This window comes from Gracilinanus agilis, chromosome 5, assembly GCF_016433145.1.
Source record: "Gracilinanus agilis isolate LMUSP501 chromosome 5, AgileGrace, whole genome shotgun sequence".
Lineage (NCBI taxonomy): Eukaryota > Metazoa > Chordata > Mammalia > Didelphimorphia > Didelphidae > Gracilinanus > Gracilinanus agilis.
The window spans coordinates 203,117,805-203,142,627 of NC_058134.1; the positions used below are offsets into that span (position 1 = coordinate 203,117,805).

Genomic DNA, 24,823 nt, shown 5'->3' on the forward strand with positions numbered 1-24,823 from the left:
CCAGTAAATCACAGAACCTATAAGCTCGACTTTAACCACCTGCTTCAGGATTTGAAATTTAAGCAGTAAAATAATATATTATCAAAATGTTTATAAAATAGCAGCACACTCAGTGAAACATTACAGCTAAGTACTGTTAATGTGAATAAAAATGAAGGATCGTAGCTTCTTAGCAGCGCAAACAACAACAAAAAAATCCCAGATAAAAACAAATGAAAGATACCCTAAGATTTTTTAAAATTGCATTTTCAACCCTCATATTGCCAGACCCAACAGTCTGTTTATAAAATAATGCTTCAAAGTAGCCCATTATGATTTCTTTTTAAAAATGCAAACAATATTTCAAACAACAGCTTCATATACTCCCTCTCACCTGTTAATATAACTGTGCAAATTTTTTTTATTTGCTGCTCCAACTCCTTTACTTCCTCTTTGAAAACAGAGTGGAAAAAAAAATTCAAGTACACTGAATACAATTTTGTAATAAAATTAACCATCTCCGCTCCAAAAAATTAAAAAAAAAAAAAAAAAAAAAAGGAAAAAAAACCCAAACAAACAAAAGAAAACACTGCGCCCCTGGTGTGTCCAGTCACCTGACTTTTGCACTAACAGTAATTTGTCTTTTAAGGCCCAAAGGAGAAGTGTGCAGGTAGGTATATTAAGATCCTTCTGTGACACAGGAATAATTTTTTTTTTCCTTTGGAATTTCATCAGGAATGTTGTGATGGGAATGTCATCTGAATGGGGTGTCTCTCATCTTCCATCATAACTGTGGGAGCTATTGAGAGAATAAATCAAATGCAATATAGAAAAACTGGGGAGGGGGAGAGGAGAACTCTATTTTTTAACCCCTCTCCATCCTTTGCTCCACATGATTTTCATAAACCATCCCATTTACCCCTCAAGAATAATTTTCAAAGTGCTTTTTTGAATGGAATGGTTTATAATAATGCTGAGCTGTGGAAAAGAAATGTTCATCAGTCCAGAGAATTAATTTGGACTGGTGAAGGATGTGAAGACCTCATCACCCTTGTTATATTATTGCAGCAATTCAGATTCTGGTCCTGTTTTTTCTGCCCTAAAACATGACCCCTGGGAACGGCCCAAAGCGGGACTTCCCCTCCCACTGACAACGTGGTACTACTATGGTCTGTGGTGGGCCATGTGAAGCAGCGCATTAACAACCCAGGAACCAATCACCTGTCTCTGACGGGAAAAATAAAGCATCTTCTCTCCGTCCTGGGCGGCAGTGAGTCCAGATGGGAGTAAACGCAACTAACGCTGAGAGATCCAACATACATTTCCAATTAAACCAAAGGCAACTTCTCGAGAGCCAAAGAACCTTTGCATCCAGAATGGTTCAATTGCATCAGAGATAATTATCTTTGTGTGTTGTCTCCTCATTACTTCCTCATTTCTCCAACCCCTTTAGTCCATTGCTTTGCAATCTAATTAAACCATGAATCACACAGTTCCTTTCTTCCATCTATGTATGCACTAGTTCATAATATGGAAAAATAGAGTATAATCTGCTTCGTTCCCACATCTGCAGGCATACATTTTCTCTAGCTACTTTGTATGCTTTCATATAAGCATTTTACTATACATAACCAAACAGTAACTTGTCACAAAGATCACGATTCCCTTCTTTTCAACATTATAGGCACCAAATATGTTTAATAGTTCCATTTTTTTGTAGGCTTCTTTTTTTTTTTTTCTGTTTTCTAAAAGACCCTTAAATATTTCTAGGTGGAAGTAGATTAAAAAAAGTTTTGTTCTAAAAAACACACACACACATACACACACACAAAAAAAAACCCCACAAAGTAAGAAAACACCCGAACGGGAGTCTAGAGAGCAGGCACTATGCTTTCTCTGTCTCTCTCTCCCTCTCTCCCTCTCTCTCTCTCTCACTCTCTCTTTCTTTCTCTTCTTTTTTCTTTCTGTACTGGCATCCTCACAGGTTGATGTCCCTCACATCTGTGGGGGTGCTGGCTTGGTCCAGTTCATCCACCGTCTTTGTGGGATTCCTCTGCTGTTCCTCCTGTCGAACTTGCCTCAGATTATTCACCAGCACAGCCTCGATCTGTTCTTGGCAGGCTTTCAGGCAATCCTAGGAGAAAGAGGATTTGAAATTGAAAGTAAGAAGGTAGATGATTCCCTACTGTCCACCAAGAGCTCAAAGTCAGTAGGTCCAGGGGAACCCTATCCAACAGCAGTTAGAAAAGGGACAGATGTGACTTCTGAGTCATCCTCAGAAACTTTGAAAGAGCATGGAGAATGGAATATTAAGAGTATGAAGGGCCTTATTCTTCAACAAAAGGAAAACTATGAAAACTATAGGGTAAAGGGCTTGACTTCTGGTCCTGGCAAAATTCTAGATAGTTTTATTAATTTTTAAAATTATTTTATTTTAATAACAAATTTCTACATAAATTTCCCAAGTTATATGATTCATGTTGTCTCTCTTTCCTTCTTCCCTCCCCCTTCCTGGAATAGACAAGCAATTTCATCTGGATTATTCCTGTATTACTAAATAACTTTATTATTTTTTTACCAATATTTTATTTTAATAAATTTCTACATAAGTTTTCCAAAAATTGTATGATTCATGTTGTCTCTCTTCCCTTCTTCCCTCCCTTTCCTAGAATTGACAAGCAATTCAATTTGGATCATTCATGTATTACTAGATAATTTTATTATTTTTTATCTCTATTTTAATGACAAATTTACATAAGTTTTCCAAAGTTATGTGATTTATGTTGTCTCTTTCCTTTCTTCCCTCCCCACTCCCGAAATTGGCAAGCAATTTAATCTGGGTTCTTCATGTATTACTAGACAAATTTTATTGAAAGGATGGTTTGTGAGGACTTAGAAAGGGCAGCAATGATCACTAAAAGCTAGTTTGGCTTCTTCAAATTCAGGCCATGCCAGACTGAGTTCATTTCTTTTTTTGGAAAGTAACTATATTGGCAAGTTATAAGGAAATGTTATAACCACAGTCTATCTAGATTTCAACAAAGTATTTGACAAAGTATCATTGTAAGTAATGTGGAGAAACAGAAATAGAAATAGTAGCATCGATGATGGCTCAGAGGCAGCTGATGGATGACTGAAACCAAAGGAGGGTCATTAATAAATGGATGTCAATGTATAATCCAGTGGAATTACTTGTCAGCTCTAGGAGAGGGGAGGGGAGGGAGAGAACATGAATCATATAACTATGGAAAAATATATAAAAAATAAAATTATATTAAGAAAAAGAAGGGGGGGAAATTAATGGATGCCAAACAGGAGGGAGGTTTCTTATGGAGAGTGTTGCTTTGCTCATAGCAAATTCAATGTTTTTATCAATGACTTAGAAAGAGCAATAGGGAGCAGCTAGGTGACTCAGTAAGATTGAGAGGGTTTGGGTTCAAATCTGACCTCAGACACTTCCCAGACCCTGGGCAAGTCACTTAACCCCCACTGCTTAGCTCTTACCACTCTTCTGCCTTGGAACCAATATATTGTATTGATTCTAAGACAAAAATTAAAGGTTCTTTAAAAAAAAAGAAAAGAAAAAGAAAAGCTTGCCAAATCTGCAGATGGCATACAATTGGGAGACTTAATAGATAACACAGTGATACGAGAAGAAATCAACAGGCTAGAATAATGGGTCAAAATCATAGACAATGAACTTGGAATATTTTCATAGGTTTCACGTTTCACAAAGATTCAAAACATCAACTTTACAGATACAACACGCAGAGGGGGCATGGCTAGAAACAGTTCCTATGAAAACAATCTGGAGATATAGTGGACCACACACTCGATATAAGCCAATGGTGCAACGTGGCAATAGGAAACGCGTTCATATTAAAGATTAGGGAATGGGGGAGCCCACAAAGAAGCAGAGCAGCCAGTGTCCAACGCAGAATGGTGATCCATCCTGAGAGTTCAAGGCCTGGTTCTACTGCTGACCAGTGGGGTGTGACCTCTGGGGCTAGGCTGGTGTCTTTCTAGGCCTCCTTCCAGCTTTCTAAGCTCCCCTCCATTTTTTGACTCAAGTTTCTAAGTCTCTGGTCATTTATTTCTCCCACCCCAGAATGCATTCTTGCCAAAGAACACATTCAAGTTCCCTTTGATCCTACCTCACCAAATCTAAAATCCGCAGCCTAACAACAAGCTATCTAGTTTTATCCTCTCCATGTCTCCTCACTGTTCACGGTCCAAGAGTGGGAGAGTAGTAAAATAACAAAAAAACCAATAGCAATAAACAAAAAATAAATAAATGAGCACCACTAACATTGGAGTTGGTACCACACGATGCTTTCTTATCTGTTTTGCACTTTTGACAGCCCACAGCCTTCAGGGAGTCTCCACAATTTATCACTTGGCTAACTATTGCCAAGTATTGTTCAGTCTTGTTCCCTATTTCTCTTTAGATAAGCTCCTTGAGGACCAGAGGCACATCTTAGATTTTTTGGTAACCTTCACAGCAGCTGGCATAATGCTGGTCATACAATAGGGACACCATACTTTTTTTTTTTTTTTTTTTTAACTCTCACCTTCCGTTTTAGAATCAATACTATGTTTTGGTTCCAAGACAAAAGAAAAGGCTGGGCAAAGGGGGTTAAGTGACTTTCCCAGGCTCAAGCTGCTAGGAAGTATCTGAGGGCACATTTGAACCCAGGACTTCCCCATCTCTGGGCCAGGCTCAATCTAGGTACCTAGTTGCTTCCAGGAAATACTTTTTGACGGAGATGTTCTTGTTCTGGTCTCTAAAGTAGAAAAAGTGGAGATGGAACTTCCATTAACATGAGATAATATTATTGCATATAAAATGGCACATACAACCTCTATTTATATATAGACAAGTATTAGAAAGTCTCTTGAAAAAGAATTTATTAAAGTGTCTATTATGCACCAAGCACTTCACAAATATTATCTCATTTGATCCTTACAACTCTGGGAGGTAGAAGCTATTAATAACCTAATTTTATAGCTGAGGAAACTGAGGAAGACAGAGATTAAGTGATCTTCCCAGGGTCACACAGTTTTTTTGAGGCCAGATTTGAATTCAATTCTTTTTAACTACCTCTAAGGAGAGGGCTTCCCCCCCTACCCCCCACTATCTTATAATGGAAAAAAAGTCAGATTCAAATCCTGCCTGAAATACTTAAAAGCTGTGTTGGCCATGGGGGAAAGTAGTATAAATGCTCTGAACCTCAGTTTCTTCATCAGAAAAATATTAGTAATTTCTGTAATCCCCCTCCCTCCTGAAAGAGTGAGAGGATCATAGAAGTCAAGTCCTTTTAAACTTTTATTTAAAGACTCTGAAGGGCAAGTCACTTAACCCCAACCCTTACCATTCTTCTGCCTTGTCAATTCTAAGGCGGAAGAAAAGGGTTTTTAAAAATAAAAATAAAGGCTCTAGAAATTATTTTGAAGAACCTGTCTAGGAATCATGACTTAAAGGGCTGTGCTAGTTTTTCCTGTGATGATGAATGGGGGTACTGCTGGGCAAAACTCCAGAAGCCAGTCTTTATTTATTAGCTGGCATGTGGTACTGTGAAACGCTAACCGCACCAACTGTAAACAGCTCTGTCGGCTGTTTCCCAAAGGTCCCGCCATGGAGGTGACGGAGAAACAAGACCAAAGTAGAGGGGAGACTGTCTTGGAGAATGAGTCAGCGGCTTCGAGAAAGAGAAGGGAGAAAGCAAACAGAACTGGGGAAGAGACTGACAGCATCCTAGGATGGAGGAGGGTCTCTAGTGAGAGGAGCAGAGCAGACATTCTGTCAGAGAGAATGCGAGGAATCGACAGAGAAGAACAATTTGGTTAGATATAAGGAAATATAAATTATAATCTGTCCAACTGTCCAAAAGTGGAATGGGCTGCCTTCTCTAATGAGTAGAGACGTTCCAATAAAAGACTTGTCAAATATATAGAGGAGATACCTACAATACAATTGTTCAGGTACAGATAAGGACAAGAGATGGTCTTCAAGCCCTTTCCAACCACAAGATTCCAACATTCTAAGGAGTTGAGGTAGAAAGAGGCAAAGGAGGGAAAGGGAAATTGTTGAGGTCTGAATTAGGGAAGAGTAGAGAGAGCAGATACAAGTAATTTCATTCTTCTGGGTCTCCATTTCTCTATATATAAAATAAGGGGGAGAAAGGGGCTTTGGGGATCCCTAAAGTCCCATCTAGCTCTAAATCCTAGAGGAAGAATCAAAAAAATACAGAATTCTTTAGCTATGGAGATTGATATCCCCTCTCCCCTATTTTAAGAGATACACACAGACCTAGTTGCAAGGTCACCCCGTGAAGAGGGGACAGAGCTGGGATCAGGATGGCTTCTCAGTTCAATAATATTTTCACCCCCTCATTCTGCCTTTTTTCAGCCTGCACATGTCAGCATGGACAGGTGACAGCTACAATGCCGAGGGATCGAGGCAAACGTCCAACTCTCACGATCTCAGACCCCTGCCCCCCAGCCTCGTCCCTCCTCTCCCCATCTCTCTGCTTCCCTCTCTAGGCTCAAAGCCCTGACATCCATGATGTCTGCAATGTCCGGCTCATTACACGGGCTTCTCACTTCCTCTGTTTGCTGGCTTCCCCTCTGCCCGTGAATGGGGATGACGGAACTTTACCATTAGCCCTCAGTGTTAACTGTGTCTCTTCATTGTCATCACACACGCACAGCACTCCAGCGGGGAACAAAAACCTGAATAAACCCCCAGAGCAGCTGCCAACTCGGGCAAAGACAACTTAGGAAACTCTTTTTCCCCTTTCTTCGGAGGCTGATTGGCTCAACGTTCCCTTGCATACAAAATGTGGCCCAGGGGAAAAATAAGGCAGAGAGAGAAACCTGGTGCTTATTCTCCCTCCCACTTCCTAACTAGTCCCGTTCCTTCTGCCCTCCACCCTTCCCTCCAACTCCCCCCAAACCCCACTATAAGCCTCAGGAGTCCAGAGAATCAAACGCCAGTGCCCTGGAGAAGTGTGCTCTCTGGGGGTGCTTTAATGAAAGGGAAAGGGTCCCCTGGAAAGGTTTCCCAAAGCTTTTGGGACCCATGTCCCCAATGTCCTGAGGCAGCCAAGAAAGAAACATGGCAAGTCCTCCTCCAACCCTGTGATAGACACACATGACAGAAGAGTGGGCTGGGGACTCCTGGGGGAGATACGAGGTCAGCCAACGGGGGCAATGAGGATGACCTCCGATTTATATAGAAATAGTATATGTATATACAACACATATATATTATTTTGAATATATCTATAAATATATACAACATTACTTTAAATCTATTTATTTAATAATAAAATAATAAAAAATATATGCATCGTCATATCTATAAATATTATGTGTAAATAACAATGTAGTATTTAAAATATATTTATAAATATTAATATACACGTTAGTTTAAGTGTATCTATAAATATATGCATAAATGTTATATCTATAAATATTATGTGTATATATCGATGTAGTATTTAAATATATTTATAAAATATAATGCATATACATATATTTTAAATGCATCTATAAATATATGCATATAACATATAAAATGTTTATATATGTATGTGTTATATCTAAAATATGTGCATATATCATATATTATTTAAAATATAGAAATATTATCTAACACATACACATCATTTTAAACAATTATTTCTATGTATATACAACATATATGTGCATTTACACATATACAAAATATATACAAATCACATGTATAACAGATAAAGGAAATATGTTAGCTATTGTTATTATTATTAGCTCATCAAGCCACAGGACTCAAAAAGTGGGCCAAGGAGGCATTACAGAATTGCCTTTTCTGAAGAAGAATAATGATAAACATCCATATAGTGTCTACTATGTGCCAGGCACTGTGCCAAGCATGTTACAACTATTATCTCATTTCATCCTCGCAACAACCCTGGGTGTCATAATCCCCATTTTACAGATGAGGAAATTGAAGCAAACAGGGGATAAGTAACTTGTCCAGGGTCTCTTGTCAAGGATCTTTTTGGATTTTGTCACCTAGAACATGAGTGATCCCTCTGGAGTTTTGGGTCATCTGTAAATAGAGAAGTATGCCATCCGTGTCTAAGACCAAGTCACTGATTAAAAAAAAAAATGCCTCAACAGCTCAGGATCATCACAGACGGAGGGAGAGCTTCACTCCCAAGCAGACACCACTCACTGTCTGAAGGGAACCTCCCCACTGGGAATGAATCCATTATCCTCTAGCTCACATCTCTGCCTTTTCCATAAGAACGGTGTGAGAGGGGCAGCTGGGAGGCTCCATGGAGGGAGAGCCAGGCTTGGAGATGGGACGTCCTGGCTTCAAATCTGGCCCCAGAGCCTTCCTCGCTGTGTGGCCCCCTCACCACCGTTCTGTCTCGGAACCGATATGATACACGGCGTGATTCTAGGACAGAAGGTGAGGGTTTGAAAGAAGAAGATGACGACGACGATGGTGGCAAAACAAACAAAAACCAGGAGCCACGCAAAGCAGGCTCCTTCCTGAAGGGACTTTCCCCACCTTTAGTCCTAGGCATCTGTCCAAGGCGATCTCTAGCCTCAGGGCTACAGAGGGATCAGAGGGGCCACCCAAGGTTTCCCTTCAAGGAAAGCCACTAAATTCAGGGCCCCCAAGTCCCTAGGAGCCCCAAGGCAGCCTGCTCCCAAACCAGCACATTCTCAAAGCCCTTGGTATGTCTGGAATGTTTCATGGTAAAGTTTTCCTGCATTCTTGCATGTTGTCATGGTGACTTTCGAGCACTATGAAAGACAAATGTTCTTCTCTCCTACTTCCCGCAACCCAAGGGGTTCTGAACCTGAAGACGGAACTATTTTTTTAATAATTATTTCAATATATTGTTTTCCTTTGCAATCTTTTTTTTTTCCATTAAAAAAATATGTTCTGAGAAAGGATTCAAAGGCTCTATCGAATTGTCAAAGCAATCCAAGACAAAAAAAAAAGAAAAGAAAAGATGACAAACCCCTGCTATGTATCAAACAACCTTTGAGGTAAAATGATTCCCACGCCGCACTAAGCAGGAACAAGTTAGGCAAGCTAGCTTTTAATTCTGTTTTGTTTTTGAGCTGTGAGTCTGTGGGGGAGCCCTACCTAGCTCTAGGTTTTGGTATCTCCATCTAAAAAATGTAGGGCAAGGGGCAGCAAGATGGCTCAAGGGATCGAGGGGCAGGCCTGACAATGGAGGTCCTGGGTTCAAATCTGTATCAGATACTTTCTAGCTGAGGGACTCCAGGCGAGTCACTGAACCCCCATTGTCTAGCCCTTACTGTTTCTTCTGTCTTGGAATGGATACTTGGTATTGATTCTAAAACAGAAGGTAAGGGCTTAAAAAAAAAAAGGGCATGGTAAGTTTGTTAATGACCTGAAATTATTTTTAATTTTAATTTATTATTATAGATATCACTTTATCACTATATATAATTTATTATTATATAATAATTTATTATTATATGATCATTATATAATTAATTATTATGTAATTTTTTTATTATATCATTAAATTTAAAATTTTACTTTGTCTTAGTAACGACTCATAGACAGAAGGGCATGGGCTAGGCAAATGGGGTTAGGTGTCTTGCCCAGGATCATGAAGCTAGAAAGCATCTGAGGCCACATCCCAATTCAAGGCCTGGCCCTCTACCCACTGGGCCACCGTGTCACCCCCCCTAAATTAGCTGAACAAGGTTACAGCAGGCCTATGTCTGTACATAATGCAAAAACAAAGGGATTTTTGTCATTGCTGAGTTGTTTCAGTCCTGTCCAAGTTTCATGACCTCATTTGGGGTTTTCTCGGCAAAAATACTAGGGTAGTTTGCCATTTCCTTCTCTAGCTCATTTTCCAGATGAGGAAACTGAGGCCAAAAAAAGGGGTAAATGATTTGCCCGGAGTCACACAGCCAGTCAGCATCCGAGGCCAGATAGGAACTCGTGAATGAGAGCCTCTATCCCAGTGCTTTCTCCACTGCACTACCCAGCAGCCCCCATCAGACTTCAGAAGGAAAACGACCTATAGGTCAAGCCAAGCCTCCACGTCCCCGGGTCAGAGCAAGAGAAGCTCCCGGCCTCCTGGGCCCGGGCAGACGCTCACGTACCACGTCGGTGTTGGTGATCTTCGCCAGAAGCTCGGTGAGATGCTCAGAAAGGGAATTGTCCTCGCCGTCGAGCTGGAGGCCGCAGATGGCTGCTCCCACGCTTCCAGTTGCGATCATCGAGGGCGGGTACATGGCAAAGTTAAAGTCTGTGCGGGACGAGAAAGGACCCCGAGACGTCAGGGTACAGGAAGAACGCGGGGAGGGGGAACCCCAAAGGCACAGCCCCACCCCGGAGGGGCCCCCCACTACCACCAGATCCTCGTCCCGTGGGCTTGCCTGCTTGGGGCGCCTGATCCTGAGCCCCAGGCCTGCTCCCGGCATGGTCTGAAACAACGTCCCTTCTCAGGGCCTTCAGTTATTTAGGTCTAAAACAAGAGGTTTCTCCAGACCCTTTCATTTTTTATTTTTTTTTTTTAAATCCTTTACTTTCTGAATGCTCTCCACATCCAGAGAAAGAACTGGGAGAGCAGAAATGCAGAAGAAAAACGTTATGACTGACCCCATGGTTCGATGGGGACACGATCGGGGTTTTGGCGTTAAAAGATCACTCTATTGTAAATATTGATAATCTGGAAATGGGTTTTGAACAACGATATGTGTAAAACTCAGTGGAATTGCTAGTCATCTCCGGGAGGGGAGGGAAAGAACATGAATCACGGAACCACGGAAAATTATTCTAAATAAATAACTTTAAAAAATCCTTCACTTTCTGTCTTAGTAACCACTCTAAGGGCAAGGGCTAGGCAATGGGGGTTAAGTGACTTGCTCAGGGTCACACAGCTAGGATGTGCCCGAGGTCAGATTTGAACCCAGGACCTCCTAACATTAAGCCTGGTGTTCTCTCCATTGTGCTACCCACCTGCCCCTCTTCCTTTTAGTTCTACATCTTATGAGCAGTTTACGTATTTCCTAGCATCCTGGACAGTCAGGCCCACATTATTAGTAAAGGGATGGAGGAATGATGGTAAGATGGAAAAGATGAACAACTTGACCAAGAGGGCACAGAACTGAGTTGGAAGTGAACCCAGGCTCTTCTATGCCTGATCCTGAAGATTATCATCCTCTTAGGCCTTCTTCACAAAGACGAGACGGAAGGGTGTCATCCTGTCTTACATGAGTAAGAATTAATGTGCAGGAGGCAGCCGGGTGGCTCAGTGGATGGAGAGCCAGGCCTAGAGACAAGAGGTCCTGGGTTCAAATCTGGCCTCAGACACTTCCTAGCTGTGTGACCCTGGGCAAGTCACTTAACCCCCATTTCCTAGCCCTTAATGCTCTTCTGTGTTGGAAGCAATACACAGAATTGATTCTAAGATGGAAGGTAAGGGTTAAAAAAAAAATTAATGTGCATAATTAGGCCTCAGACCTTTCCTGGCTGTGTGATCCTGGACAAGTCACTTAACCTCAATTGCCTGGCTCTTACTGTTTTTTGGCCCTAGAACCCATACTTAGTATTGATTCTAAGACAGAAGGTAAGGTTTTGTTTGTTTGTTTGTTTTAAAAAAGACAATAAAAGTTCATGAATTTCAAGATGACCCTGTAGTTTCCTATAGGAAAGGGTGGTAGCCACGTCCTAAATTAGGCCTCTTCCCCCCCCCCCCTGCCTTTGAGACCTTTTTTTCCTTCATAAGGGAATATTCCAGGAAAATTCAGGTCTGTAGTAATCTCTGAAACTCAGGTAATTTTTATTCCATATAATTTATAATTTTTATGTTAAATAATTATAACAATAATGGATACTGATATACTAATTTATATATTACCTCATATCTTCACCACTGTACTGAGACTAAATACTATGGATATTATTATCCTCATTTTACAAATGAAGAAACTGAGGCCCACAGAGTTGACCCATACCTCTATTAAATCTCAGTGGCAAGGTTTCGACTCAAGTCCGGCTCCTTCTTTACTATGATACCAGGTCATGAAAATGTCATTTTTCAGTTGTAAAGAAGGTCTTTTCCTTATAAAAACACTACATAAGCATTACTCTCCCCAAATGAGAGGGAAGTCATTTGCCCACTTCAAAGAGAAAGTGTCTGAGTTAGGACAGAAGCTGCCTGTCCCAGATTTGGAGCCTGGAGCTCTTTTCCACTGCAGTATACTGACTCAAAGCTAATATATAGTACCTCTCCACCATGAGCCCTTAGCCAGGAAACACAGGGGGCATCTGTTTCCATGCCGTTAAGTCCCTTTTCTAGATCCACACTGATGGGGGAGGGGTGACTGTTTCCAAGCCTTTAAGTCCCTTTCCTGGATCCTCACTGATGGGGGAGGGGTGTCTGTTTCCAAGCCTTTAAGTCTGTTTTCTAGATCCACACTGTTGGGGGAGGGGTGTCTGTTTCCATGCCTTTAAGTCCCTTTTCTAGATCCTCACTGATGGGGGAGGGGTGTCTGTTTCCATGCCTTTAAGTCCCTTTTCTAGATCCACACTGTTGGGGGAGGGGTGTCTGTTTCCAAGCCTTTAAGTCCCTTTTCTAGATCCACACTGATAGGGGAGGGGTGTCTGTTTCCATGCTCTTAAGTCCCTTTCCTGGATTCTCAGTGATGGGGGAGGGGTGTCTGTTTCCATGCCTTTAAGTCCCTTTCCTGGATCCTCACTGATGGGGTGTCTGTTTCCATGCCTTTAAGTCCCTTTCCTGGATCCTCACTGATCTAGACACGCGGTCTCTTTCCCTTCCTACCTCCTTGGCCCCCCAGAAGTGGATTATGGTCTTGGATCAAACTGTCCCCTCCACCCTTCTAACCTGTTCCCTTCCCCCTCTGCCCTGCCAAGCTGGATGAAAGAGTGCCCCTGCCCCCTCTTCGCTCTGCTGTAGGTCGGCTTCCACATGGGTCACATGAGTGTTTCTCTGCCCAACAACCTCCTTAGCTCCCCTCTGTGTCATTCACAATGCAAATGAGACAGACATCCAAGACCCACGGGGGCCTCTGGCTGGAAGCATCTGGGGGCAGAGAGAAGAGAAACTGCCTTGCTTCTGCCACGGGCCCTAGAACCAGGGCTCTCAAAGCTCCCCAATGCCTGGACCTCCCTGTAGAACTAGGATCTGAAGGGTCAGCTCCTATTAATGACATAACACATTAATTAAATGATTGAAGCAAAGATGCCTACGGACGGGGAGTTCGGAATTAATTCTCATGAAAGCACGTGGCAAAGAAGTTGAAGAATGTTGTTCAAATTAATTTTTTTAAACCCTTACCTTCCATCTTAGCATCAATACTGTGCACTGGTCCCCAGGACTAGACAACAGGGGCTAAATGACTTGCCCAGGGTCACACAGCTAGGAAGTGTAGCCACCTAGCTGCCACCCAAATTTTTTTTATTAATTGAGAGAAGTTGCAGAGAGGGCTGTTTCTAAGATAGACATTTAACTTGTTAGCTACAAGGTCTGGGATTATGCTTGCCAAACTGAGTCCAAAATTCTAATTCCGTGAGAAATGGGAGCCCCTTGAGGGCAAAATCTTTTTTTTTTTTTTTTGGTCATTCTCCGTATCTTCAGCCCTTAGAATAATGCCTGGGTGTGCAGTAAGTGCTTAAATGTTTGTTCACTGACTTGACACAGCTTCTATGTGGTCAATTTTATTCCCTATAAACAATATACATATACGCAAACCTTATAAATATCTTCTATACTAATGAAATGAAAACTGTCTGATGCTGGGGCAGATTTCTCCAGTGGTTCATTCAGGTCATTGCTGATTTCTAACCAGCCCTCTCCAGAAAAAGCAGCAGCAAGTCCCCTCTGGACAGATGTTCATTTGCGGTCTGGATGACAGGCTACCACTCACAGGGGATTAGGGCAGGAAATGGAAGAGGAGCCAAGGAAATGACTAAGAGTTAAAAATCTTTGGAAATGTCCTGTGAAGGCCACCACAGGCTCACAAAGTTTGCCGAAGTGGGGTGTGAGGGAACTCAAGCTGGTACCGTGGTGCAAGGGAAAACACACTGAACTTGGAATAAGAAGAACTTTAAGAACTAAGAATTTAGGGGATAGCTGGGTGGCTCAGTAGATAGTCAGGCCTAGAGACAGGAGGTGTTGGGTTCAAATCTGGCCCCAGACATTTCCTAGCTGTGTGACCTTGGGCAAGTCTCTTAACACATATATGCCTACCTTTTCTGCTCTTCTGCTTTAGAACCACTACACAGTACTTATTTGAAGACAGAAATTAAGGGTTAAAAAAAAGAAAAGAATTAATTTAAGAACTTGCTTGGAGGGGGCAGCTGGGTAGCTCAGTGGATTAAGAGTCAGGCCTAGAGACGGGAGGTCCTAGGTTCAAATCCAACCTCAGACACTTCTCAGCTGTGTGACCTTGGGCAAGTCACTGGACCCCCATTGTCCACCCTTACCAATCTTCCACCAAGGAGCCAATACACAGAAGTTAAGGGTTAAAAAAATAAAAAGAAAGAAAGAAAGAAAGAAAAAGAACTTGCTTGGCTATTCCCCAATCAATGGGCATCCCTTTGGTTTCTAACTCTCTGCCACCACATCTTTGTACATACAGGCTCTTTCCCTTTTTCTTTGACTTAGTAATAGTGGTATTGCTGAGTCAAAGGCTATATATTTAGTTTTGCAGCCAAAATAGTACCAAATTGTTCTCCAAAATGGCTGGACTAGTTCACAATTCGACCAAAAGTACAAGAAACTGAAGAACATCAATCCTGGTCTATCACTTATTGGCCAGAAGGCTGATGTCTCAAGCTTGCTGGAGGAGCATTCCTTTGACAATTAGGAGATCTAGACTGATTTTCTATCAAAAAATGTGTGCTTTGGGGGCTGGCACTAATTTTCTACCTAAAAAAAAAAAGGTGTTAAATGTTCATCCATTGTTGTAAAATTTTAGCATTTTTTCTTAAGACAAGCACAAAAATGAAATGCCAGTGGAAGATATCCCAGTTAAAAGGGCCACCTCTTAAAAACAGATAGGGGAGGGAGGGGAGGAAAGATGAGAAAAAGACAGCCAGGACAAAAAAAGATGAAAAAAGACAGCCAGGACACTAATGAGTTATTTCTACCCACTCTCTACCCGAAAACATCACTCCCGCTAAAAAGCACTCAACAAACACCATCCGGTCTGACACCGGTCACAAGTCTCGCTGGGGTCAGTGGCAGGGCTTCTCGGCCTCAGACTCACCCATCGGCCCTTTGCTAAATGTATCCAGTCTAATGAAGAGACGCCCCCTGGCCCTGGGTTCGCTCGGGTGTCCCCGTCAGCAGCCGGCTCTCACCTGGGATCCCCCAGCCGGGGGCTCCGAAGGCAGGATGACATGAGCTTCCCTCCGACGGGCCAGAAAAACCACAACACGGGACACATGGAAACATTCCAAGGGGCCTTGGGCAAGGCGCCAACGAGCAGCTTAATATTAGCAGCTTCCTTAGTCAGAAAGAATGGGATGATGTAATAAATTGTGGGGTGGTTCAGATGGTTGAGTTCAGAGAAAGAGAGTTCAGTGTGAGCTGGAATAATCGGGGAAGATTTTGTGCAAGAGGTGGGACTTGAGTAGGATTTGATAGAGAGGAGGGATGAAGCGAGACCAGCAAGGCTTGGAAGGCAGGCCATGTGTGGGGGGCCGCGGAGGGGGCACACAAAGGGAAAAGGGGCTCGAGGACTCCTCCGCCCCATCCTATCAGGCAATCAACAAGCATTTTATTAAATGCCCACTGCTGGGAACACAAATACAAAACCGAGACCATTTTCACTCTCGAGGAGCTCTCCTGCCATGGAGAACGCTATGAGAATCCTATCAGGACATATCTAAGGCGAGGGGTCAGAGCGAGGTTTCGGTGCTGATACAAAATTCCTTTTGGGGGTCGCCCAGAGTGCAGCCACCTATTTTGGGGGGGGGGAGGGAGGAACCTCCTCCTTCACCCCGTGGTATGGCTGGGGGCAGGGGTGAAAAGAAGGGATGTGGCTGCCACCTCCCACCTTTGGGGCATGTATACAGAGATGGGCTGGAGAGAAATGATTTTTTTCCTCTCTCCCTCCCAGGAAGTGAGGGAAGAATTTCCTATTTATGTCTCATTTACTTAGAACAAGAACCTTTCCTGAGAGCTAGGGGATTCTCTAGCATGCTCTCGAGATTTCCTCCTTTGTCAGGTTTAGTGTGGGATCTTGGAGTTCACAGACTTGAGAAATATTCTATTAATTACTTAGGAAATCTGTACTGAAAAATCATTTCTCTAGATGAAGGGTTTTGATATGTGTGTGTGTGTGTGTGTGTGTGTGTGTGTGTCTATGTATGTATATAGGCAGGTGTGTGTGAGATGGACTCCTTTGGCAGTATGCTATGTACGCCTTCTCAGAATAATTTTTAAATACATAAAATGAAATATATAGAATTACAAAGGAAAACAATTATATTGAAATAGTTATTAAAATATTTTTAAAAGAGAAAGAGAGAGAGAGAGAGAGAGAGAGAGAAACCAAGTTTATCAACCACAGGTTAAGAACCTCCCTGGTTTAAATGAAATGCTTAGCATGTACAAGGTTGGGGGGAAGAGTGTGGGAAGGGGGAGATCCTTCTTGCTTCAGGCAAGAGTGAAGTCTTTTTAAGATTAGATGATCCTCAAGTGATCACATTTATACAACCCAGTGGAATTGCTCATGGGCTCCAGGTGGGGGGGAGAGAAAATGAATCATGGAAACATGGAAAAATATTTAAAATAAATATATTTTTAAAAAAGATTAGATGATTCTGGGGCAGCTATGTGGTTCAGGAGGACCTGGATTTAAATCTGGCCTCAGATATTTTCTAGCTTTTCAACCCTGAGCAAGCCACTTAATTTTAATCTACTCTTCTGCCTTGGAACAGATACTTAGTATCTTCTAAGACAAAGTGTAAACATTAAAAAAAAGAAAGAAAAGATTCTATGATTCTTTTAACACATCCAACAATTCACCCTTAGCCCCACGGTGCCTAAAGATGTGAGTTTAAGGATACTGAGAGAAGGAGGGTCCAGCAATCTAGTAAAACTGGAAATTATTTAAGCCAAGTTCATAGAGGAAGGCCCCCAGGTTCTTACTCGCTGCATTACTACAAACAAATTTGGGTAGCTAGTAGATAGACAATACAGTAAAAAAACAAACCAAAAAATACAGTCGATAAGAGTCCTGGAACCCAAGTCAGGAAGATCTGAATTCTAATGGGGCCTTTAGACACTAGCTGTGGAACCATGGAAATGTCCCTTCCCCTCTGTCTTCCTCAGTTTTCTCATCCATAAAAGGAGAATACTAATCCTGGGGTGGTCATAATGACAAAATGAGGTTAAAAATTGTAAAATGTTTTAAATATTTTTTATAAATATTAGCTATTAATATTGGAAGAGACTTATGGAGAAGGACCACCCTTGCCTTGAAGCCCTGTACCCTCTTAACAACGCCAGGCCCTCCTAGAAGTACCATCTCCTGCCCTCTCTGCAGCCTTCCTCCTACTTACCCGGAGGAAGGCCCTCCAGAAATGCAGAGGACATACCACCACGAACCACCTGCCAACAGGGGGGAAACTCTGAACATTCTCATCACTTGCCTCCCTTGAGGGACCTCAGAGGGCTTGGTGTCTGGCTCTCCATCTCCCTTCTATTAAGACTCCAACATACAGGCCTAGAGACAGGAGGTCCTAGGTTCAAATCCGACCTCAGACACTTCCCAGCTGTGTGACCCTGGGCAAGTCACTTAACCCCCATTGCCCACCCTTAACACTCTTCCATCTATGAGCCAATACACAGAAGTTAAGGGTTTAAAAAAAAAAAAAGACTCCAACATAAATACCAATGATGTTCCCAACTCCTAGCTTCTCCATTCTTCAAAATACTTATTTTCCATGGCTTAATCCTCCATCCCTGCCCCAGCTACACAGAGGGATGGTCCTAATCTTCATTTTACCTCCACCCACAGGGATTTTAATTCCATGTTATGAACTCAGAGATACTTTATATTTTTTTATTTATTATTCCCTATTTACCCACACCATTTGACCACTTTTGGACTATCCCCAGGCTACCCCGCTGGCCTGGCTATCTTCTCCTGCTCCCTTTCCCAGGATTGAGCTTTTGGGGAAACTTATTCCAACATTACCCTTTTTATTCTCAAAAAGTTCACCTCTTTCTTCTCATGCCTTCCAGCTACACTGATGAGGCACACTATAAACATTTATTATCTCTCCTCAACTAGGCTCTCACTGCAACAAGTCAATTATTTTATTATATCTAATTATATGTCCCTCATCAATTAGCTCTCCCACTCATCACAGGTCCCTGAAGCCTCTACCTTCCCAGGTGCCTAAAATTTCATTTATTTATTTATTTATTTATTTTATTTATTAAACGCTTGTGCCAAGTACTGGGCTAAGTCCTTTAAAAACGTTCTCTTGAAGGCATATAGGTGGCTCAGTGGATTGAGAGCCAGGCCTAGAGAAGCGAAATCCGGGGTTTAATTCTTCTGCCTACAAGCATGCCTATGCCTTCCTAATCCTTAAAAAAAAAAAAAAAAAAAGAATAATTCACTTTATTCTACCATGCCCATTAGCCATCTTCCTATCTCTCTCCACCTTCTCTCTGCTAAATGCCACTTCCTCAAGTCTACACCCTCTACAATTTGGCTTCTAATCTCATTATTCAACTCAAACTGCTCTGTCCAAAGTTACCAATGATTTTTCCTCCCCTTAAATCCTTACCTTCTACCTTAGAATCATCCCAAGTATCAATTCTAAGGCAGAAAAACAGCAAGGGCTAGGCAATTAGGATTAAATGACTTGCTCAGGGTCGCTCAGCTAGGAAGTATCTGAGGCCAGATTTGAACCCAGGACCTCTATCTTAACAGACAAATCTAATAGCCTTCTCTAAGTCCTCATCCTCATTTTCTCTTCAGCCTTTGAAACTACTGAGGCTCTCTTCTCTCTGGGTTTTTGTAACACTGTTCTCCCTTGGTTCCCTTTCTATCTGTCCAACTATTGCTTACCTTTTTTCGGGGGTGATGGTGTTGGTTGGATCTTTATCTATGCAATGATAATTGCCCTCTTCTCTTTCTCTATGACCTCAATTTGTGCCCTCATCAGCTTCCAATGGATTCGGTTATTATTTCTATGAAAGTAATTCTCAGGTCTATAGAGGCAGCCCCAGATGTTTCTCGAGCATTGGTCCCACGGGACCACCTGCCTAGTGGATATACTAACTAGCTATTCTAGAGGCATCCCAAACTCATCATGTGCAAAATAGAGATCATTACTTTCCTCCCAAATCCTCTCATTTTCCAAAATAATATTATTAAGGGGGAACGAGGGGGGACAGCACTATTCTTCCAGTCACCCAGGTTCACAATCTCGGTGTCGCCCTGGACTCTTCTCTCTTACTTAGACCATATATCCAGTTAGGTAACAAGTTTTGTCAATTCTTCCATCTGCCATCATCTTTAACATAGATCTTCTCTCCATTCATAGAACCATCACTCTAGTTCATGTCCTCGTCCTCTCTTGCTTAGTTATTACAACAGACTCTAATTGGTTCCCATGCCTCAAATCTCCCCTCCATTCCAGTCCATCCTTCACACAGCTGTCACCATGATCTTCCTTAAGGGTAGGTCTGCCCAGGAGGCATTCCTGCTCAACAACCTCCAATGGCCACCATCTTTACCTCCAAGGTAGAATGCCATACTGAGTGGCACCTGCCCTTGATTATCTTTCCAATCTTATTACACTTATATTCTCTTCCAAGAAACCCTGTACTTTAGTCATACTGGGAAGAAGCTGGGTGTCTCAGTAGATAGAAAGCCAGGGCTATAGACAGGAAGTCCTGGGTTCAAATCTAACTTCAGATACTTCCTGGCTCTGTGACCCTGAGCAAGTCACTTAATCCTTATTGCCTAGCTCTTTGTGATCTTCTGTCTTAGAACCAATACTTAGTATTGATTCTAAAAAAAAACACACAATTGCATTTAGGCTATTATATTCAGATAATTAATATTTAAATATGTACCAGGTACTGTGCTAAGTGTTTTACAATTAATCTTCCTCTCTCTCTGTGACCTATCCAAGTAATTCTAATACACTTCATTAAAATTCTAAGGACTAGAGTTCTAGTTTTACTATTATAATCTCCTTTTTACTGTCTGAACACAAAGTACACAGTAACTTTAAAAACTGCTCTTAAAATCTCAACACCAAACTGGGTGATCTCAGGCAATTTCTCTGGGCCTTTTTTTCCTTCCCTAAAAAACAAAGGAGCTGAACTTGGTGACTCCTGAGGTCCTGATCAGCCATGAAAATTCTATGATTCAAAGGATACTGAATTTTAGAATTAAACATAAAGGAACAATGATACCTCCTGAAAGAAATGAGACACTCACGTATCTGTTCTGCAATGGGGAACCACTAGGAGGCAATAAAAATCACATCCTTGACAAAGAGCCAAAAAAGGGAAGCTGGCACCAGCTAACTCAGATACTCCCTGCCACTTCCAAGTGGAGCATCAGAAAGGGGTTAACTCTGAGGCACAATAGAAGTTGGGACAGAGAGAGAAAAAGAAGAACCAGGATGCCCTGGTTTTTACACAGGCTAAGATCACAACAATACATGAATTATGGCCTGTGGAACTTCAGGGGTCATTTAGCCCAAACCTTGGGCTTACATAGAAACCTGAAATCCAAAGAAGGGAACTATAACTTGCCTGAGATCACCCAGCTAGGAAGAGATAGAGCCAATACTTCTGCGACTTCTGACTTCCTAGGAGAATCATTTTAGAGCAATAGGGTTTAGAAGTTCAGGACTCAGATTTCCATAAGTGGGTGGCCCTGACAATGGAAGGGGTAAAAAGCTTTAATGGTGAAGCAAATATGGCAGCATACGGTACCAAAAAGGAAATGTGAATCACCATCTCCCTTCCTCCCAATGTTGAATTCAAAAGAAAGTGTCATTGGTTCTTGTAAGCTCACTGGAAATTTATAAACATGACATCAGGAGTCAAATATCACCAAGTAGTTACACAGGATCTTGGTTACCTAAATGGTCTTTCATTTTTTTGTTTGTTTGTTTTAAAAGGAAAAAACATCAAATTTAGAGTTAAAAGACTCAGGTTCAAGTCCTGACCCTAGCATTTTCTTGTGTGATCTTGGGAAAATCACTGAGTGTCTAAGTTTGATTCCTTATCAGTAAAATTCAAATTAAAGTGGCTGGAAAATATTACGTTGAAAGCCCTGTCTAGTTTAAAATCTTATGATTCTTTTGATCGGAAGTCTATCAGCATGAAGCAGATCCCTTCCAACTCTAAACATCCTTTGTTACAAAGGGCAGATAATAGTAAATCTGAAAGCATTTTACAGGTGTGAGATAAATGCAAGATATAATTGTTGCTAGATCGGGAAGTAAGAAGTCTGAGAGCTTCTGGAGGATATACCTTGAGGCAGAAAAATGCCTGGATTTACCAGTTATTAAAAAATCACTTCTACATTCATCAAGGCTAAGTCTAAAGATGGCATCTGGCTTGGGTCAAAGATCTCAGTGGGAATCCAGATATCTTAAAGCCAAATCTAACTTGATGGCCATTTAAGGCCAGATCCAATTGAGAAAGGAAGGAACTTTTGGTACTATTCACTAACAAGTATTTAGGTCAAAATACTATAATATACCATTACTTCCAAGTCAAATAAACATCCCCTCCATGAAGCTTTCCTAGATGAACCCAATCCAAATGAAACCCTTACAGTTTCCATTGTATTTATATTTGCTTATAGATCTTTTCCTGCTTCTGTCTCTTTCTTCCCAAGTAGAGTGTAAACTTCCTAGGGCCAAAATATTTTTGTTGATATTTCTCAAAACAGGTTCAAGTCAGAGTCAAACCTATTATTTTGACTCAGTAAGTCGCTAGTTTTGGTTTAGTTTTGATGAGTTAAGTCCAATCAGCTGGCTAAGGAAGCCAAGAGAGGATTCCCATATTTTAGAATAGGTATGAAATTAGGGGGCTTGTCTTTTGGAGAAATTGCCAGAAATGATAGCATTTCAACCTGGAAGGGACCAGACTCATCTCCGAATCCACTCTCCTCATTTTTATGAATGAGAAAACTAAGACCCAGCAGACTTGCAGAGGTCAAAATGAAGGAGGATCCAGCCAAGAAAAAACAGTCAGTAGGGATATAAGGACAATATGGTTCTTTTGGCTCCCAACCGCTAGACAGCGAGGGAGCTTAGAAACTGGGGTCAGCCATTGTAGGATCAGAGAAAGGACGAGTTAACCTCACCCCCACAGTGCTGTATGATCAACAGAGAGGAAAGGAAGGGTAAGACTCGAGGAGAACAAAATAATGAGTCACTGAGGGATTGACCTCTATGGATCAAGCCAGAAAGCAGAAGGGAAGAGAGAGGGGAAATGATTTAGTCTTAAAAGATGGTTCAGTCTAGCCTGTAGGGGGTCTGCAGAATGGCCCAGTGGGATTATTGGAAGAGAAGCCAACACCTCTCAACGTAAGCATGTAGACTATATTCTGCATTGAATAGGCTGGGATCTGAGGGAATCAAACCCAGAGAAATCTCCAAGGAAAAGAAGAACCTTGTACTGTGGAAGGAAATGTAGGGAATTTGAGCATAAAGCTCTGATTGACAAATCCACATTGTTCTAGAAACAGACATCAGAAGATGGCATAGCAGCCCCGACTAAATGCTGAAATGGGAACATTATCCATTCCTTAATCAGATTAGAGATGGCAGTAATGTACTTTGGGGGGTGATTTTTGTAATTTTTTTTTGGACTGGCTCAATGATTTTATTGAGAATAATAAGCTCCTTATTCCTTGCCTTTCTTTAAGTCCCATCCAAAATCCCACCTTCTACAGGAAGTCTTCCCTATTGATGATTTCCTTTTTATCCTGTATATATCTTTCTTGCTATAGATTTGTTTGCGTGCCTTCTCCATCATTAAATTTTAAGTTCCTTGAGGACAGGGACTATCTTTCACCTCTTTTTATATTCCTAATGCTGAACATGGTGCTCAGCATATAGCAGAAACTTAATAAATCTTTTTTGATTAATTGGAGGGTCCCTATTCTGCAATCTTATATCCTTAGAGTGGCCTGAGACACTGAGTGGTTTAGTAAGATGCTTGGACCAGGATGGGTGTCAGAAACAAGACATTAATTCAGGCCTTCCTCACTCCAAGGCTGGCTCTAAACACTACACACCACTGCTTTTCTTTGCAAGTGTGTAAGTGGAAATTTTGTATCCTTTAGACTTCATCTCCCAGAATTCTTCCCTCATCCCAAAATTCCCTTTTCCTTTCTGTTTACATGTGTCTTTTATGTGACTGTATATAAGTTTGGGGTAATGCCTCTCTAGGGCTCTTCCATGTGAGTTGCTTGAGCAAACTCTCTCCCTGCTTCTCTACCCTTTTTAAGTTTCCTTTTGCTGCAAGTTAAATATTAATAAATCTTATTAAATATCATACTTGGCTATTGAATATTAATTTTAAACTCTACAAAAGCAAATATGGCAAAAGGAATTTACAAAATGGTTATCTAAAGTGATTATTTAGAGCAAGATTATTTAGAGGTTCCATCTCAGGGGTTTGTGAACTTGAATAAGGGAAAAAATTTCATCTTAATTTTTACTAATTATTTTACTAATAATTACTAAATTACTACATTTTACTAATTTTTCTAGAAACTTCTGGATTCCTTTGTAATCCTATGTAATTTATTTTATGCATTTAAAAACATGATCCTTGGGGGAAGCTGGGTAACTCAGTGGATAGAGAGCCAGGCCTAGAGATGGGAGGTCCAGGGTTTAAATATGGCATCAGACACTTCCTAGCTGTGTGACCCTGGGTAAGTCACTTGACCCCCACTGCTTAGCCCTTACCACTCTTCTGCCTTGGAACAACATATAGTATTGATTCTAAGATGGAAGGAAAAGGTTAAAAAAAAATTATCCTGAAGAAGCATCCACAGGCTTCACTAGGTCACTCCACTAGGCTTCACAGGCTCAAAAGGTCCATGACAAAAAAGGTTAAGAATCTCTGCTCTAAATGATCACAGAAGTTAATTCCTAAAAACATTGGCAGCTATATACAACTCTTCTTCCGTGCCCAAACTGCACCGTATCATCCACATCCTCAGGGAGGTCCAAACAAATGTATTCTGGGTGGAAAGTGATGCTCTATCATCTCCTCTCCAGGCAACCCTCCTTCTTCCCTGGAAGGTCAGGTTTCAGGCCCATCCCTTGGGCTGCTACAAAAATGAGTACTAAAGAACAGGAAGGTGACCATTCAGAGAGATCATGTCCCATCTGACCTCTAGTTCCTGTGGACACCAAGGGAAAACCGATAATCAGATGTGGTGGAATACGCCACGCTAGAGTCGGGAAAATTTTAAATGAGAGAACATGGTTTTCACAATGAGAGCAGGAGGGCAAGGAAGGAGGAAGGAAGGAGGAGACAACTCAGCTAAATACATTCTCCCAACCTCCCAGCCCTCCAGTGATCTCATTTATTAGAATAAGGGAGACTTTGGCTTTATTCCTTTAGCCTACATTTAAACTCATTCTTCAAGTTGCTTTCAGCTTATCTCCAAACTTTCAGTCTTTCTCCAAAGATTAAACACTTAAATACAATCAGAAGGCAGTAGAGGCAGTTTTCAAAGAACATTTTAGCCATCATAAAGAAGATTTTAAAAGGCACCATCCCCCCCCCCCCATACCACACCTGTTCTCATAAACCAT

At 41.6% G+C, this 24,823-nt stretch overlaps 1 protein-coding gene across 1 annotated transcript in view; it reads right to left on the bottom strand.

The window, feature by feature from the left end:
* Positions 1-588: 588 nt before the first annotated feature.
* CCND2 (cyclin D2) overlaps positions 589-24,823 on the bottom strand; it is a 37,343-nt gene continuing 13,108 nt past the window's right edge. The window contains exons 4-5 of the mRNA XM_044679951.1: positions 10,129-10,274; positions 589-2,113 (exon numbers count right to left, since the gene is read on the bottom strand). Of these exons, the coding sequence (XP_044535886.1) occupies positions 1,958-2,113; positions 10,129-10,274 (302 nt within the window). The 3' untranslated portion in view covers positions 589-1,957. The remainder of the gene's footprint in view (positions 2,114-10,128; positions 10,275-24,823) is intronic.